We start from the raw sequence: 18,050 nt of genomic DNA on the forward strand, positions 1-18,050 counted from the left end.
ATTGAGTAAAAATTATGATGAAAGTTTTGTTAAGTTAGAACATGCAAGTCATTTTGATGAACGTTTAGAAACTAGCGTTGTTCTAGTGCAGTGTGTGCACTTTTCAGACGGTCCCTTACGATCTATTTGCAAATATTTAATGAATATCGAACTTAAAACTAATTTTACCCATTTAAAAATTATACGTTCGTTATGCATTGATGTTTTATTAAAATGTAATTTGTTTGGAGTATTTACTGTGATGTGGGAAGTGGGAAGGACAATAGAGCGCAACAGTCTGGTTCCAGAAGTAAAAATCCCATTCATTTCTTCCATAGACAAATTGATTTTTAACAATAACTTATAAACCTTTTGTGGCAGCGGGGGCGTGGTCAAGCATCTCCCCGGAGAGAGAAAGCGGTAAGGGCGCTTACACCTGAGCTAAATTGTCTAACACCTGTCTCTAATTTCAGTGAGCACGGGGAGAGCGGCATAAGAGAGCGACACAACGCTCAATAGGAGACTGGATATGACAGAGCCGAGCCAGAGCAACGATTCCCGAGTAGTGAAAGTTATTTGTAGAAACAGTGTGTGTGTTAGTGTTTAAAGAGTGTATAAAGGTAACTGTAAAGTGGTGTCGAGGAAGAGGGGAAATAAAGTGTCACCTGAAAAAGGAAAACTGCTTCTTGCGTCCTCTTTTACACTGGTGCCGAAACCTGGGATTGAAGTTTGGGTCGAAGATGGATGGAGGTCGTCCCGTAGAGTCCTCCCAGTTGGCGGAGATCCTCCAAGCCCTCGCCAGCCTACATCGGAACCACCAACAAACGCTGCTTGAGCTCCGACAAGACCGCCGGTTTGTCGAGCTCATGCATGCTCAAGCCGAGGACCGGCAGGCGATCCGGAGCCTCCTCAGCCAGGGGGCATCCTCAGCCGCGACCCCGGACACACCCACGCCGTTACCCCCGCCAGCATTACAGAAAATGGGGGCGGCGGACGACCCCGAGGCTTTCCTGGATTTGTTTGAGCGGAACGCCGAGATCTGGGGCTGGCTGCTCGGCCAATGAGCATCCCGACTGATCCCACTATTGTCCGGGGAAGCCCAGCTCGCGGCTCAACAACTGCCAGCGTCGAGCCTCCTGGCCTACGGAGATCTAAAAAAAGCCATCTTGCAATGGGTTGGTCGCACTCCGGAGGAAAGTCGTCAACTCTTCCGGAGCTTGAAGTTGGAAAGCTCTGACCGCCCGTTTGCCTTTGCCCAGCGGCTCCGTGACGCCTGCCGAAGATGGCTGCTAGCGGGGGATCGCGACGTCCAGGGAATTATCGACCAGGTGGTACTGGAACAGTTCATAGTTCGACTGCCAAAAGGAACGGCGGAGTGGGTCCAGTGCCACCGCCCGGCGTCGTTGGAGGAAGCTATCCGACTTGCGGAGGACCACATGGCGGCGATCCCGAGGAGGGAAGATCCCTCCTACCTTTTCTCTCCTCCCTCTGTTTCTTCCCCCTCCCCTCTCTCTCTCTCGTCTGCTCTCTCTCCAGGTCCCGTTCCTGCCCCACGCAGACGAGGAGGAACTCAGCCCCTGAGACCAGTTCCCCGGGTGTGGGAGGCGACACCTTCCCCTACTCCAATGCCCCGCCGCTCTCCCCTTCAGAGGGGGGTGCCCACCGACGCAAGTGCGGGCGTAGCGCCTGGGCCGGCCTGCTGGAGGTGCGGAGACCTGAGCCACTTCCGAGATCAGTGCCCTCTGATGGAGCTGGGGACGGTGGTGCGGGTCTCTGACCTCCCACAGGCTGCCCCCGAGCGGGCCGGAGCGTACCGGATACCGGTAAGTGTCAAGGGGGGTACTCACCAAGCGTTGGTGGATACCGGGTGTAATCAAACCACTATCCACCAACGCCTGGTTCAACCCGAGGCATTGGTCACATCCAAAAAGGTGAAGGTGAAGTGTGTACACGGGGATATTCACAAGTATCCGGTGGTGACCCTGACAATTAAATTCTGGGGGAAAAAGCATAGAGTGGAGGCTGCGGTTAATTCCCGCCTCACCCATCCGCTGATTTTGGGGACTGATTGGCCTGATTTTAGAGTTTTATTAAAGGGAATTTGCGCGGATGGGTCCTGTGTGAAAATAGGGAGATGTGTGATGTGCGATGCTCTGGCAGGGGAGGCGGAGCCGGGGCCGTCCTTGACAGCTCCACGTCATGATGACGAGAGAGGGGGAGAGGCTGCAGCCCCTCCCCTTCTCAGGGAATTCCCTGAGGGGGATTTCCCTTTGGAGCAGTCGCGAGACGAAACCCTCAAACACGCCTTTGACCAAGTTCAATTCATGGTAAACAACTACATTACCCATGGTACACCAGAGAAAGTTCCACCAATCAGAGAACCGCGGCCAATGAAGTCTGCAAAACGTGCCTCGGAGAGACCGCACGCTCCCATGATGCATTGGGAATGATTGGAACATTTTGCAATAAACGTTAAATATATTGTTTCTATACTTAATCAACAACCTAACATCAATAGTTTTATATATTACCATTGTTTTCATTCAATGACATCATTCGCAATGCATCATGGGATTGTAGTTTGTACCCTCATGAAAGACGGTAAGTACACAGTCTTGTATCATTGTCTTTATGTCTGATTTTCAAACAATTTTTTGCCTCAAAACAAAGTTCATAATGTTGTGATTCTCCTTGGAGCTGGTTGGTTTGGTTCATGGCTCACAACTCTTTTATGAAGGATTTTATTAAAAGTCTATGGAAGAAATGAATGCTGGAAATACTTCAGAAACCGACACAACTAAAAAAGTGGGAGGGCACTGTTGCGCTCTATTGGATGAACGCTTAGAAGTCAGCGTTGTTTTAGTGCAGTGTGTGCACTTTTCAGACGGTCCCTTAACAACTATTTGCAAATATTCAACGAATATCGAACATAAAAAAAATGTACCCGTTTAAAAATTATGCGTTCGTTATGCACTGAGGTTTTATTTAAAATGTATTTTTTTTTTTTTTTTTTTTCTGTGATGCAGTGTCACTGATTTATAAGTGGGCTGGACATTAAACAAACCACTGCAACCATTCTACCAGGGCCAGGCTTATTGACACAGGGCACTGCCCCCCCTCCCCCCCCCTTATAACTGCCCATGCACATGACATTTTTTAAAGTAATTCAATTATTAATTTATTTTTTGTAGAAAATGCTAACAAACAAACCAACATGAACGCAAAGATTACATTTCTACAAACTTGAGATGTGTGTTTTAAGCTACGGTATACTTTTTTATTGAAATCATAGAGACTTGAGGGTCTCTTTTTTTTATCCCATTTTTCTCCCAATTTGGAATGCCCAATTCCCACTACTTAGTAGGTCGTCGTGGTGGCGCGGTTACTCACTTCAATCTGGGTGGTGGAGGACAAGTCTCAGTTGCCTCCGCTTCTGAGACCGTCAATCCGCACATCTTATCATGTGACTCGTTGTGCATGACACCGCGGAGACTCACAGCATGTGGAGGCTCATGCTACTCTCCACGATCCACACACAACTTACCACACGCCCTACTGAGAGCGAGAACCACTAATCACGACCACGAGGAGGTTACCCCATGTGACTCTACCCTCCCTAGCAACTGGGCCAGTTTGGTTGCTTAGGAGACCTGGTTGGAGTCACTCAGCACGCCCTGGATTCGAACTCGTGACAACAGGGGTTGTAGTCAGCGTCAATACTCGCTGAGATACCCAGGCCCCCGAGGGTGGACACTTTTGACTTGGGCCAGTAAGCAACCAATTAGCAATGCCATAACAACCATCCAAAATATCCTAACAACCACCTAGAGCACACTAGCAACGCCCTGGCAACTACCCAGAACACCCTAACACTGTGGTGCCGAGCACGGGTAAACATCAGAAATTATACCATTGTGAAATCTGTATTATATAAGTGTTGATCGTGCCAGTCCTCACGTACTCAAGCTATGATGAGAGATGTTGCCAGTGTCGCTTGTGTAACTTTGAAACCGATCCAGAACCCTTTAAAATCTCCCAAAGCACCTGAATCAGCCCCTCCTCAGAGGACACTGATGAAGTCCAGAAGGATCTGCGCTCTTGTTGTTTGACTGGAGAGATTAAACGCTGCTGTGGAGCGGATGATGGAGAGGGTTACCCGTGGAAGTGTGCTTCTGCTGGTTTTCTGTGTTTGTAGTTGTGTTCTGACAGTTTTCTCGCAGTTAAACGCCGGATCGAGAACGGCGGCGGGTGCTCTGCGTGCGCGGACGCGATGGACGAATAACGGGCGCGTGTTTCATCTAGTGAGTCGCGGGTCCGAGTTTGTGCCACCGGGCCGAACAGAGCCGAACCGACGAGCCGCTGGACCCGTGATCCCGATCAGTGACGGTCACAACACGAGCTCAAACTCTCCAACAGAAACAACTGACACTCAGAGAACAGAAGACATGATGATGGGAGATGATCCATATGATCCATATAAATCCGTCCGGAACAGTCCACATAATAATCCATATTATAATTATTATGACTCGTACTACAGACCCGGTCACAGCACTCAGAGACACAACGGCTACGGAACCAGATACTTCCAGAATGGTAAGATGTGTGAGATGATGGGGAGACTGGGGTTAGTTGGCACACTTTTCATTCTTTATTGAATATCTTTGGTGGAACAAACATGATGTCTAAATAAAAATAAACAGGTCATTTAGTGTCATGGAATATTTCCTAAAAGTTGTAAATTCATGACTAAAGTTATGTTGTGCACTTGTTGGATTTGGTTGGCATAGTGTTAAAAGACTACAGCCAATTGTGTGATATGATTACATTATGATAAATTATAATTTTTGGCAAGTTTCAGATGTTATATTTTTGTGACAGCAACCAATTATGACCCCAAAGTCAACTCTGATCTCCCTTAAGTATGATTATCATCTCTTAAATGTCCACAGGTCTTCCAGATCTTGTGGTGGACCCGTATATGATCCAGGTGTCCACGTATGTCCAGAGAGTGCCCATGTATAATCTCAGGTGTGCTGCGGAGGAGAACTGCCTGGCGAGGTTTGTGCCACATTTCTGAAGCTTTCTGATGGCAGAGTTTATCATAAATAATGAATTTAAACAGTGTCACACATTGACTATAATAATAGTAGTTGTATAAAAAACCTGTTAAATTTACGGTAAAATACCGGCAGCTGCGGTTGCCAGAAATTTACCGTAAAAAATACGGTGACCATGTTTCAGGCTTTACAGGATGTCATTTTGATGCCTGTATATTTTACAGTTCACTACCGTTTATATATTTCAATAATATAAACATGATATACGAACCTTCTGGAACTATAAAAGTCTGCTTTTCACTTTAAAATGTATTTTTAATCACTGTAGTAACTACAAAAGACCACATAATGACTTCAAGTTCATCAACAAGCAATAATTAATACACAAACACAAAACACCATCATGTAACACTAAACTACATAACATATAACACGGAACACCCCAATGTTTAATATTACTCATATTAAAAATAAAAATTTAACTATTCTCATAAAATATAATCAAATGTGATGGGTTACACAGCGACTTCTGGGAACGCCTGATTATTGTTTTTCACCATAATTTTAACAATAGTTTACCATAAAAAGTATTTTTATTCTCTTGTTAAACGTGATATACATTTTAACTGTTAATTATAAGGTAAAATTATACTATCTAAAAAACAATATTTTAAATGAACTTTTATTATCATTTTAAGGTAACTACCCGTTAACCAGTTAACATTTTTACTGTAGCATTTTTACAGTAATTTTAACAATACCGTAAAAAGTACGTTCTCTCTTGTTAAATGTGATATACATTTTTACTGTTAATTATACTGTAAAATCATACTTTTTACATCTAAAAAAAAACTATATTTTACCGTAAAATTACATATGTTGTCTTGTTAAAAATATTATCTTTTTTTATATGTTACAGTGACAACACATTAACCAATCAACGTTTTTTACAGTGACTTTTTTACATTCTTTAACTACTAAAATTACGGACATTTTTTACAGTAAATAGATATACTTTGGACCTCATTCATGAATCACGAGCAAAACTAATTTTTGTAAATCGTTCGTAAAGCCGCTCTGACATACATTCTTGGATTCCTGAAACTTTTCGTATTTTCAAAACGTTCATTTATCTGTTCTCGACCATGTGTAAATCAAACTGATAGAATATGTTTTTATAGAAGTGAAATTAAATAAGTAATGAAATAATTAACTAATAATTAAATGAGTGAAATTAACCTTAAAAAATAACAGAAATTAGTAAAAGAGAAGAAAAAAAAAAGCTTTGTTTTCTGCTTGCATTTATTTTTTCAGAGTATATATTTTTTTGCAACTCTGCTTATTGTTTTTCCAGCAGAAGTGCTTGACATGAGATGAAAGGGTCATGAAAATTAATGCTCTCTCACGTGACTGGTTGGACAGTTTTTTTATATTTGATATGAGCTCTATAATTAAGGTTTCATAATTCAGTATCATCGGTAAATCACATTCAGTTGATAACGTATGGTCAATGGTGTAGTTTCTGGGGGGGCAGTAAGTCCACTATTGTGTTTGCTCAATCAAAAGTTGACGATGTGAATGCAATAATGATTTCATTACTGTTCCATATAAATATTAACAGCGTTTACTAGCGAGTCTGGTGCCTTCCTTATATGGTGTTTTCATGGGCGTGGATTATGATAATCGTGAATGAGCGTGCACACGCCCCCATTTATGAATGTTTGGAAGTCACGAACATTCACACGTTTTACTAACAAATCTGGGACGTGTGAAGCGTTTGTGAAAGTTTTCGGATGAGCAAATTACTCGAATTTACTCATATATTTACGAAAGTTTCATTAATGACGCCCTTTGTGTTTGTTGAAATTGTATGTTGAACTTTTGTCAGTCAATCTTTTTCTTGTTGATCAGTTCTTCTGGTAACGCTCGGGACTATGACACCAGAGTTTTACTGCGGTTCTCTCAGCGTGTGAAGAATCAAGGAACCGGAGACTTTCTCCCCAGCAGACCAAGATATGCGTGGGAATGGCACAGCTGTCACCAGTGAGGAAAACTACACATTTAGCTCACTATGATATTCGTTAAAGGGATTTCACCCAAAAATGATAATTCTCTCATCATTTACTCACCCTCATGCCGTCTTTAACCCATGTGACTTTCTCTCATCTGTGGAACACAAACGAAGATATTTTGATTTGATTTGCATTCTTCGTGCATATCGCCACCTACTGGGCAGTGAGGAGAATTTATAGTAAAAAAGAACTTAAATATTTATCTGTATCTTATGCACACCTATCATATAACTTCTGAAGACATGGATTAAACCACTGGATGAACTTTTATGCTGCCTTTATGTGCTTTTTGTTGCTTAAAAGTTTTGAACCCCATTGAGTTGCATTGTATGGACCAACACACCTCATACATCCTTCACAAAATCTTCGTTTGTGTTCCACAGAAGAAAGAAAGTCACATGAGTTTGAGACGGCATGTGGATGAGTACTGTCCCTTTAAGATTACATTAAAGCATCATTTAACAGGGTTAGGGTTTTGATCAGGACTGTTGCTCAAACACTAAATTACAAATTTTATTGATAATGAAATAAACATTGTATTGTGTTATGTAATTGTTTATAATAACTTATGTTGTGGATGTATTGCATTTTAAGAAAATTGGTGATTGATGCAACTTTTCATGTAAACTGCAAAAAAAAAAAAGGAAAAAAGTTTGCAATAGAAATGACAAATGTTGTATGAGCTGTTTAAACATATGAAGTCCCAGGAATCTAAAGGCCAAAACATACTCTACGCAGGTATGTGAACTAAGGCTTCCAAATTAAAATTTGAATGTTCATTGAATTTAAGATAAAAATGCACATTCGAATGTAAAACAGTGAATTCTAATTTTTGTATGTGTCTTAACTAAACATTGATGATGACTTCAGACCGATCGCGGTCTTACGTTAAAATAGCCTAGATTCATCGCAACAAATACAGTTTAAATGAACGCAGGTGTCTCAAGATGCGTTTTTAACCCTCCTATTGCGTTCAGAATCGGCATACACCTTTATTTGCGGGTCAGTTTTGACCCGGTGGAATTTAAGCTTATAAATCATTCATAACCCAATGGTTTTCATCTAAAACTATATTGTAAGCCATTAATAAGTTCATAACTGTTCATACATGTAAAAAGACTGATACTTTTGGCATGTTAACTGACAAATAGAAAAGTTATTAATTAATACGCATTTTTTTATTTATTTTTTAGAAATTATAAAATGAGTAGAAATTCTTTGACATTTCAAAATATGCATTAACTACAGCAAAAACAGTGTGATTCATGTAAAGACATATTTTTTATCAACATTTCTGTGAAATTTTATGTAAATATAACATAATATACAATTTATATTAACATCTAATGTGAGAATGACTTTTACTATTACTCATAACTGCTCAATACAACTTGGTGGTCGTATTTTTTTAACGTAACTTCATCAAAACAACTGTACAACTCAATTATACAACATTAATACTTCTTTACTCTGTTTTTAAGCTATATCTATTCTATTTAATTTATGTTGATGTGTGAGTATGCTGTAAGCTGGTAAAATGTGGACAATTTCCTCCTTCAAGCCCTAATTAGACTAATGTGTGCATGAACTTTTGCTCGTCACACCCCCTTTAGTCAGTATTACCTGTGATTTAGTTTATTTGATATGTTTGTTAAATCTGTCATGTCTGTTTTGTACAGGAATGTGTGTGTTTGTGTGTGACTGTATGTGTGTTTGTCCCAGTGAGAGACAAAAAAGTGAGTGAGAGAGTATGGGAAAGAGGCTAAATGTAAATGAAGTGTTTATAAGTTAAAATCGAATTTATAGAAGTACAAAAAAAGTCTACATAATATCATGTGCAAAGCCACAATTGATGCCCGGGTCAAAAGTCACACTTTTTTTAATGGTTATATCTCTTGAACACTTTTATTAAAAAATCTGAAAAAATAAATAAATTATTATGTGTGTTTTGATAGTCTTGACAAAGTCACAAAGTTTGGTTCCCGTACTAAAAACCATGTGGTATTTAAAAATTATTATATACTGTACGTCTCCTGGGTCAAAAATGACCCGAATGCAATAGGAGGGTTAAAGGTAAAAGTTATTTTTAACTTGACACTGTATCTAAAAACACAGTGCTCCTGCTGAATACACTGAATAAACTATGAAATGCAGTGAAAAGGTCAAAGACATCTGTATAGTGCATTTTAACATACAAAAACAATTGGAAAACTGTGTGAATGGATGCAAAAGCCAGCCTGATCTCACATAAAAATCGGCAAGTGTGTGCCGATTTTTCTCTAGCCGAAATCGGTATACGTTGACCGAATTTGAAAACACTGCCCCCAGAGGCTAAAGCGGTAAATGTTTCAGAGCATATAAACAAGTGTGACATCCATTTATATCCAGGAGAGGTCGCCAGAAGTCAGTTGTAAAAAGAATTGCTGAACAGGGTGTAAAACTGTGAAGAGAAATGCTTATTTTATTTAATCTACCACCCAACCAAAACCCAGATCTAACCCTAACCATTAGTAGAGACAAAATGCAATGTTAGGAATAAAAATGCAACCTCCTTATCATACTCGTGATTGTTTATACAAACGTGATTACTTCCTCGTTTGAATGGGGATTGATCTGTGGTCTCCCATGCATCTGATGCAATGCGCTACCAGTCGTGCCACGAGGGAAAATAATTGTTAAGCCGTTCCAAATATGTCCGATGGGAGATAGGGCATGTCAGTGAGTCGGCATACTGTTGCCAATCCTAGGATACCTGAACTTTCGGAAACAGAATGCCGACTTCCCGTGTGATCATGCTGGCAAAAACATACATTGTAAACGACCACTTTTAGGTAGAGGTCTTTGACCATTGCGTCTTGTTCTCTCAGCGTTTCTCAGATTAACCAATGGGGTTTAAAAACGCTTTGTCAGGAAAGGAGTTCAATTTAAAAATGTGCATCTCGATATCCTTGTGTTCTGTTCCATTTTGTTGCACTCATTCTGTATGAACAGCCCCTGAACTCAGAGTCTGAGTCGCTTCACCACCGAGTTCAGCTGTTTATATGTATTCGTTACGCCTTCTTGTGGACTAAGGAAACAAGGCATGCTGAGTGACTCCAGCCAGGTCTCCTAAGCAACCAAATTGGCCTGGTTGCTAGGGAGGGTAGAGTCACATGGGGTAACCACCTCGTGGTCACGATTAGTGGTTCTCGCTCTCAATGGGGCGTGTGGTGAGCTGTGTGTGGATCGTGGAGAGTAGCATGAGCCTCCACATGCTGTGAGTCTCCGCAGTGTCATGCACAACGAGTCACGTGATAAGATGCGCGGATTGACGGTCTCAGAAGCGGAGGCAACTGAGACTTGTCCTCCGCCACCCGGATTGAGGTGAGTAACCGCGCCACCACGAGGATCTACTAAGTAGTGGGAATTGGGCATTCCAAATTGGGGAGAAAAAGGAAAAAAAGAATGTGATTTCTCTACAGAGCATAACAAGTTGAATCTGTGTGAAATTCTGACTATTGGTGATTGCTTTTATTCACTTGTCTTCTGTGACTCATTCAGTCACTATCACAGTATGAATGAGTTCTGTCATTACGATCTGCTGGACGCGAGCACACAGAGGAAAGTAGCGGAGGGTCATAAAGCCAGTTTCTGCCTGGAGGACACGTCATGTGATCCGGGATACTACCGCCGTTACGCCTGCACGTCTCACACACAGGTACTGTAATTACAGTAGTCCCATACAGAACAATACAGTCAGCACTGACTGACTCCATGTGCCAAACTTTGACATAAACATGCATTTAAAACGCAACAGTGGTGTGTTATAATTATTCTGCTCTGTCATTGTCTTCTCTCTTGACATGAAATGCATCTCTCGTAGGGTTTGAGTCCGGGATGTTATGACACATACAGTGCAGATATCGACTGTCAGTGGATCGATATCACAGACGTTCAGCCGGGGAAATACATACTCAAGGTAAGACCACTTTAACGTCAACTCATATTTATGGAATAATCATTTTTCTCCTTAACACTTCAATCTCGGATGGAAAAAAGCTAATCCTCAAAATATTAATAACTACAGTCTTGACCAACACAAAATAGGTATCGTTTGAAAGCTTAGAAGCTCTACTTTCCAATGCATGTAGACATTATGACCAAAACTGAACAAGTGCTTTGAAATTTACAGACAAATCAGAAGTGTTACGTTTTGATAATTTATAAAAACAATTTGCACTATACATATTATTTATCATCAAACTCATTTTCACTATTTGTTTTACTCACACACAATAAAAAGTGAGTAATAGCTAAATATACTGTATGTCTTTGACAATTATGTTGGTGTTGCTTATATGCCGTGTTTTTGCTTATAACTTCAGGAAAAATAAATCAAATATAAAATATCACACAACATTACTTAGAGGAGGTGATTATCCTTCAAACAAGCCCACACACAAGATAATCAGGTGCATAGATCATTAGATAATCCACATGAAGCACAATGTTACATATGACCACCAGGAGATGGCGCCAAATACATGACACAGACTCAATGATGACTCAAATGACACAGAATGAAACTCATTCTGTGAAATCTCATTACTAAAATCATGTCTGCATGCTATGCAAACCTTTAGTCATTGTTGTGTTTGCATGTGTAATTAGTTCTTATGTACAATTATTATGTTTTATTTGTTTGGAGACGTTTTTGGACACTATGATAAATTATATTTGTAATGCTATAACTTTAGATTGCTTTATTGTATCAACATAACTTTTCTCAGATACAGTTGACATGATTGGGAACAAAACAAAAGCAGTTTTTCTGAGCCACCTTATTTACACCCAGAGATATATAATGTCAAATCAGAAAAAAACTTTTTAAAAAATGTGATTTTTCAGCAGTTTCTTAGGCTGAGAGTCTCAGAATGTATCATAATCAATATCATTAAAACATTTGAAAAGTTTTCTTTACAATGATACCAAACACTTGACCCTTCTTGTTTTTTTGTTGTTGTTGTTTTTGTCAAGTTATAAGTCTTTAATTTTGGGTATACCACTGAAACAGGAAATCTTTAAAAACACCTTCAGAGCTTAAAGGGTTAAAGGTGATGTGTGTAATTTTTTCAATGTTAAGATACTTCATATCTCAGTTTAATATTCAGAGTCAACTATCAGTAATTCATTGCAGATTGATTTCCTGAAGAGTATAAAGATGTCACTACCAATGGAGAGTCTCTTTATTGTAAACGCCTGCTACTTCAGCAGATTGGACGGTTATGAATGTAGAAGCCAGAAATGATCAGTTATGTTGCAAATATACTGAGTATAAATGTGTGATTAAATGTATACATGTGTCATTTATTGCTGCACATGCAAATCCTTCCTATTTACATTTACATTTATTCATTTAGCAGACACTTTTATCCAAAGTGACAAATGAGGAGAACAAATAGAAGCGATTCATCCTAAAGGAGACAGTAGGAAGCAACGTGCTGTAATACAAGTTTCAAAATTGCTTAGAGAAGTAACCATAGCGAGGAAGGTGAAAGAAAAGAGGTAGAAGACTGGATAGTTTGTTGTTGTTGTCGTTGTTGTTTATTTATTTAAATGAAGCTGAGAGTGCATTAGTAGTGTCTTTATAATTAAACAAATATATTAAAAATATATCTATAAATGTGTTCTCTACATTTGTTTAATTATTGTTACTGTTGTTATTAATATAAAAATAACTATAAAAACAGCATTATAATAATATGATTATTAATAGAAGTAATAATAAAACAATACTCAGTGAATAGGGTTATATGAGATTTTGGAGTGCCTTCTCCTTTGCAACAAATACCATCCATTGCAAACAAATTAAAAACACATCACGACTGCCACTAGAGGGCAAAATACCACAGTCATTTGTGAATGTTGAAGACAGTGGAAAGTCGGCTTAAAGGGACAGTTCACCCAAAAATGAAAATTTTCTCATCATTTACTCACCCTCATGCCATCCCAGATGTGTATGACTTTCTTTCTTCAGCAGAACACAAATGAAGATTTTTAGAAGAATATTTCAGCTCTGTAGGTCCATACAATGAAAGTGAATGGTGACCAGAAATTTGAAGCTCCAAAAAGCACATACAGGCAGCATAAAAGTAATCCATAAGACTCCAGTGGTTTAATCCATGTCTTCAGAAGTGATATGATCGGTGCATTTTAACTATAAATTGTCCTCCTTGCCAGTAGGTGGCAATATTCACGAAGAATGCGAATTGCCAAAAACAGAAGAAGAATGTGGAAGTGAAGGTAAAAGTGGAGATTAATTGTGAAAAAGGATTTAAATATTGATCTGTTTCTCACCCACACCTATCATATCGCTTCAGATGACATGCTGCCTTTATGTGCTTTATGGAGCTTCAAAGATTTGGACCATGTTGACTTGCATTGTGAACTCTCCTTTTAACAATGTGACTCTGTGGTGCTTTCAGAACATTGCTTTCTTTGTTTGAGCATCGTGACCAGCCCGACAGAAACATGAGCTCAACCAATGGTTCGAGGAAACCTGTTTAGGACAGTCTGTATTTCTGGTGACACTGATGGTGTAGAAATGACACACTTCACCTTTAAGTTGTGATTTTTCCTTCAGGTTACTGTAAATCCAGGTTACCAGGTTCCAGAGTCAGACTTCAGCAATAATATCGTCCGCTGTGACCTTCACTACACTGGTAACGACGCTCAAGCGTCCGGCTGCACCATGTCCTCGTAAGTAAATCCTACAAGATTGAAACCTGCTAATGAGAGAATGTTTACAGTCAGTTGATGTTGTGCGAGTGTGTAAAACTTTCTGTTTACAGACACTAGATCAGTGAGAGACACACACTGAGCCAGAGCGATGACAACATTCACTCCTCGTGTTTACACAGCTGTCAGATCTCATCGAGAGCATCGTCTGACAAATACAACTATATATCTATGTATGAAAATATTATGAGGACAGTATGAACAACCTGATTTGACAACATGTGAACTATGAGTGTATTTACAGCTATTCTTTACAGGATTATGTAATGTTGTCTTTATTAGTGTAAGATAATGATGAAACAATCCAGTTGTAGTCATAGGACTTTTATCTTTATAACTTGCTTCTGTAGGACCAAAGATATTTTCAACTTAATATCTATTTAATCATAGTGATCATATTGTTTCTAAAATGATGTATAGAAGGCCAGTAGAAGAAAGGGTAATATGCAAGAGAGAGACTAAAGAGGCTACATTTTAAACTAAAGCGTCAGAAGTCATTTTCAGATTTGAGTTGAATGTTTACTACAACTTTAAATGTGTTGCCTCTTAAGGGTGCTATTGATATTATAAGTCACTTTGGTTTAGGAGGCAATATTACTTGAATAAAAGCTATAAGATGACAATTTCAAGTGCTTTTTTACTGTGTATGTGTTTATGTGTGTGTGTGTGTGTGTGTGTGTGTCTGTGTTTGTGTGTACATGTTTATACTATATTAGGGGACCAAATGTCCCCACAAGGACAGTAAAACCTGAGTACACCTACATTGTGGGGTCCAGCCAGCGGTCACCATGAGGGAAATGTCTTATTAAACATATTAAACGATGTTTTATTGAAAATGTAAAAATGCAGAAAGGTTTCTGTGAGGGTTAGGTTTAGGGGTAGGGGTAGTGTTAGGGGATAGAAATGATCATTAGATCTGTATAAAATCCATAAAATGCATGTAAGTGTATGGAGAGTCCCCACAATGATATAAAAACATAGTGTGTGTGTGTGTGTGTGTGTGTGTGTGTGTGTGTGTGTGTGTGTGTATGAGAGTGTGTGTATGAGAGTGTGTAAGTGTGTGTATGAGTGTGTGTGTGCGAGTGTGCGTGTATGAGTGTGCGTGTATGAGTGTGTGTGTGTGTGTGTGTGTGTGTGTGTGTGTGCGAGTGTGTGTGTATGAGAGTGTGTGTATGAGAGTGTGTAAGTGTGTGTATGAGTGTGTGTGTGTGTGTGCGAGTGTGTGTGTATGAGAGTGTGTGTGTGTGCGAGCGCGTGTGCGTGTATGAGTGTGTGTGTGTGCGAGTGTGTGTATAAGTGTGTGTGTGTGTGTATGAGAGTGTGTGTGTGTAAGTGTGTGTATGAGAGTGTGTGTGTGTGTATGAGAGTGTATGAGTGAGTGTGTGAGCGTGCGTGCGTGCGCGCGCGCGCGTGTGTGTGCGAGCGTGTATAAGTGTGTGCGTGCGTGTGTGTGTGTGTGTATCGGGGTCGCGCGCGCTGAGGAGGCTGACGGAGGCGCTCGCGCGCGTCACATTCTTCAGATGGTCCGTTAATCATCATAAATAAAGAGAAAAAATCACGGAAATCCGCGACACACCGCAGCGAGCGCAGGTACGACACCAAAACATCATTAAATACAGACAGAATATTTAGAAGAGAGAATAAAGAGAGACATAATGAGATTATCTGACACATCTGAGACATGCTAATGCTAATGCTAGAAACAAAAGAGAGAGAGAGAGAGACAGAAAATGAGAGAGAGACAGAAAGAGTGAGAGAGACAGAAAATGAGAGAGAGACAGAAAATGAGAGAGAGACAGAAAGAGAGAGAGACCTTTACACACATATATACTGTATTTACTCTTCCACATACTGTACACACAGGCAGATGTCTCCATCATTATAATCTCTATAAACTTTATACATCATCATCATCATCATCATCATCATCTCTGTAGAGTCTTCTGTAATTCTAATAGAATCTGTTCTATATTTATCATCACCTGAATCTTGTGTGATTCTCAAACAATATTGACTTTCTGACTTACAAAATCTTGAAATGTTCAGTTCAGTTCTGTCCAGTTTCCCCACATTAAAGCTGAGAATAAACATTTTTTTAAATCTCGACATTATTTTTATTCAGAAAGGACAACTTGATTGTTGCTCTTTATTTTATTCTTTTATTCTGTTTCAGTAATAAAAAAGGGTTGTAACACCAGTGACAAATTCTCTTAAAAGATACATTTTCTAAGGATTTTATAACTTGTTGTAGTTTTAAACTACATGTTTTAACATCGATAGCACTAATGGCATGAAATAAAGGGACAAACATGATTTTTAAATTATTTAAACAATTAATTATTTTGTTTTGCTTACACACTTATGTCTTGCAATAATGCTTGACCTGAGAAAACAAAGTTAGTAAAAAATAAACACATAAATAACAAATAAAGAAGTGCTGTGCCAGATGAAGGTGACAAGGGTTTTTTCAGGCAATTGACACATTCAAATATATATATATATATTTAAATGTGTAAAACAGTATAGTCAAACCATTTCATGTTATTTAATAAAAGGTAATGTTATAGAATAATGCCTTTTAACCCTTTAAGCGCTGAAGGTGTTTTTAAAGATTTCCTGTTTCAGTGGTATACACAAAATTAAAGACATATAACTTGACAAAAAAACAAAAACAAGGTTCAAGTGTTTGGTCTCGTTGTAAAGAAAACTTTTCAAATTTTTTAATGATATAGATTATGATACATTCTGAGACTGTCAGCCTAAGAAACTGCTGACAAATCACACAAATAACTGAGCCAAAAATTTAGTTTTTTCTTATTCTGATTGGACATTTTATCTATTATAAAAACTGCTTTTGTTTTGTTCCTAATCATGTCAACTGTATCTGAGAAAACATTTGTGTTGATACGACAAAACAATCAAGTTATAACAGTACAAAAATAGTTTATCCTAGTGTCCACAAACATCTCCAAACAAATAAAACTTAATAATTGTACATAAGAACTAATTACACATGCAAACACAACAATGACTAAAGGTTTGTATAGCATGCAGACATGATTTTAGTAATGAGATTTCACAGAATGAGTTTCATTCTGTGTCATTTGAGTCATCATTGAGTCTGTGTCTTGCGTTTGGCGCCATCTCCTGGTGGCCATATGTAACATTGTGCTTCATGTGGATTATCTAATGATCTATACATCTGATTATCTTGTGTGTGGACTTGTTTGAAAGATAATCGCCTCCTCTAAGTAATGATATGTGATATTTTATGTTCTGTTTATTTTTCCTGAAGTTATAAGAGAAAACGGCATATAAGCAACACCAACATAATTGTCAAAGACATATACTTAGATATTACTTGCTTTTGTGAAAATGTGAAAATGAGTTTGATGTTTTTACTGATTACAATAATATGTACAGTGCAAAATTATTAATAAATTATCAAAACTGAACACTTCTGATTTGTCTGTAAATTTTAAAGCACTTGTTCAGTTTTGGTCATAATGTCTACATGCATTGGAAAGTAGAGCTTCTAAACTTTCAAACGATACCTATTTTGTGTTGTTCAAGACTGTAGTTATTAATATTTTGAGAATTATTATTTTTTTCCTGCAGGCCAATCCGAGCTTAAAGGGATAAAGGGGTTTCTTGACTATTTGAAATGTTTTTTAATGTTCACCATATTTTGATAATGACCCTCTACATTAAGGGTACATTTACACGACAACGATGTACTAAAAACGGAAAAGTTTTTCCTTTGCGTTTTTGAAAAGTTTCGCGTACAGACGACAACTTTGTCAAAACAATCCCCGTTCACACAGATCCGCGAAAACGACTAAAAACGCTGTATTATGCATGCCAGACCAGTAGTTGGCGATGTCACTTTGTAAAGAAACATTACACGCCTGCGCACATAAGCATTCTTCCACAGAGCGGTGAATACAAACAATGAAGATGGCGATCGCTGGTCGTAATGGTGATGCAGTAAATCTACACTTTGCTGGAGAAGCGTCAATAAACTCAAAATCTTGAGCAGCACAAACACAGTCCTGTAGTCCGCCATTGTAGTTTTGAAGTACTCGCGCACATGCCTATAGACTGAACACGTAATACGCGTGCGCATGATGTCATCGTTTTCACAAATTCGTGTTTTTGTATG

At 38.9% G+C, this 18,050-nt stretch overlaps 2 protein-coding genes across 8 annotated transcripts in view; both read left to right on the top strand.

Annotated features, from left to right (window-relative positions):
* The window catches only part of LOC127414575 (protein-lysine 6-oxidase-like), a 134,796-nt gene extending 120,293 nt beyond the window's left edge, over positions 1 to 14,503 (top strand). The window contains exons 1-7 of one of the 2 annotated variants that reach the window (XM_051652704.1): positions 3,862 to 4,575; positions 4,932 to 5,040; positions 6,951 to 7,082; positions 10,652 to 10,808; positions 10,974 to 11,069; positions 13,734 to 13,849; positions 13,942 to 14,503. In XM_051652704.1, the coding sequence (XP_051508664.1) occupies positions 4,119 to 4,575; positions 4,932 to 5,040; positions 6,951 to 7,082; positions 10,652 to 10,808; positions 10,974 to 11,069; positions 13,734 to 13,849; positions 13,942 to 13,948 (1,074 nt within the window). In that variant the 5' untranslated portion in view covers positions 3,862 to 4,118 and the 3' untranslated portion in view covers positions 13,949 to 14,503. Of the gene's footprint in view, positions 1 to 3,861; positions 4,576 to 4,931; positions 5,041 to 6,950; positions 7,083 to 10,474; positions 10,809 to 10,973; positions 11,070 to 13,733; positions 13,850 to 13,941 lie in introns of those variants that run through there. The other variant, XM_051652705.1, reaches the window with a different exon arrangement.
* An 851-nt stretch (positions 14,504 to 15,354) lies between these two features.
* LOC127414552 (synphilin-1-like) overlaps positions 15,355 to 18,050 on the top strand; it is a 285,700-nt gene continuing 283,004 nt past the window's right edge. For all 6 annotated transcript variants that reach the window (XR_007892817.1, XR_007892816.1, XR_007892818.1 and 3 more), the window contains exon 1: positions 15,355 to 15,478. The gene's annotated coding sequence lies outside the window, so the exon portion shown is untranslated. The remainder of the gene's footprint in view (positions 15,479 to 18,050) is intronic.

This window comes from Myxocyprinus asiaticus, chromosome 24 (genome assembly GCF_019703515.2).
Source record: "Myxocyprinus asiaticus isolate MX2 ecotype Aquarium Trade chromosome 24, UBuf_Myxa_2, whole genome shotgun sequence".
NCBI classification, from domain to species: Eukaryota; Metazoa; Chordata; class Actinopteri; order Cypriniformes; family Catostomidae; genus Myxocyprinus; species Myxocyprinus asiaticus.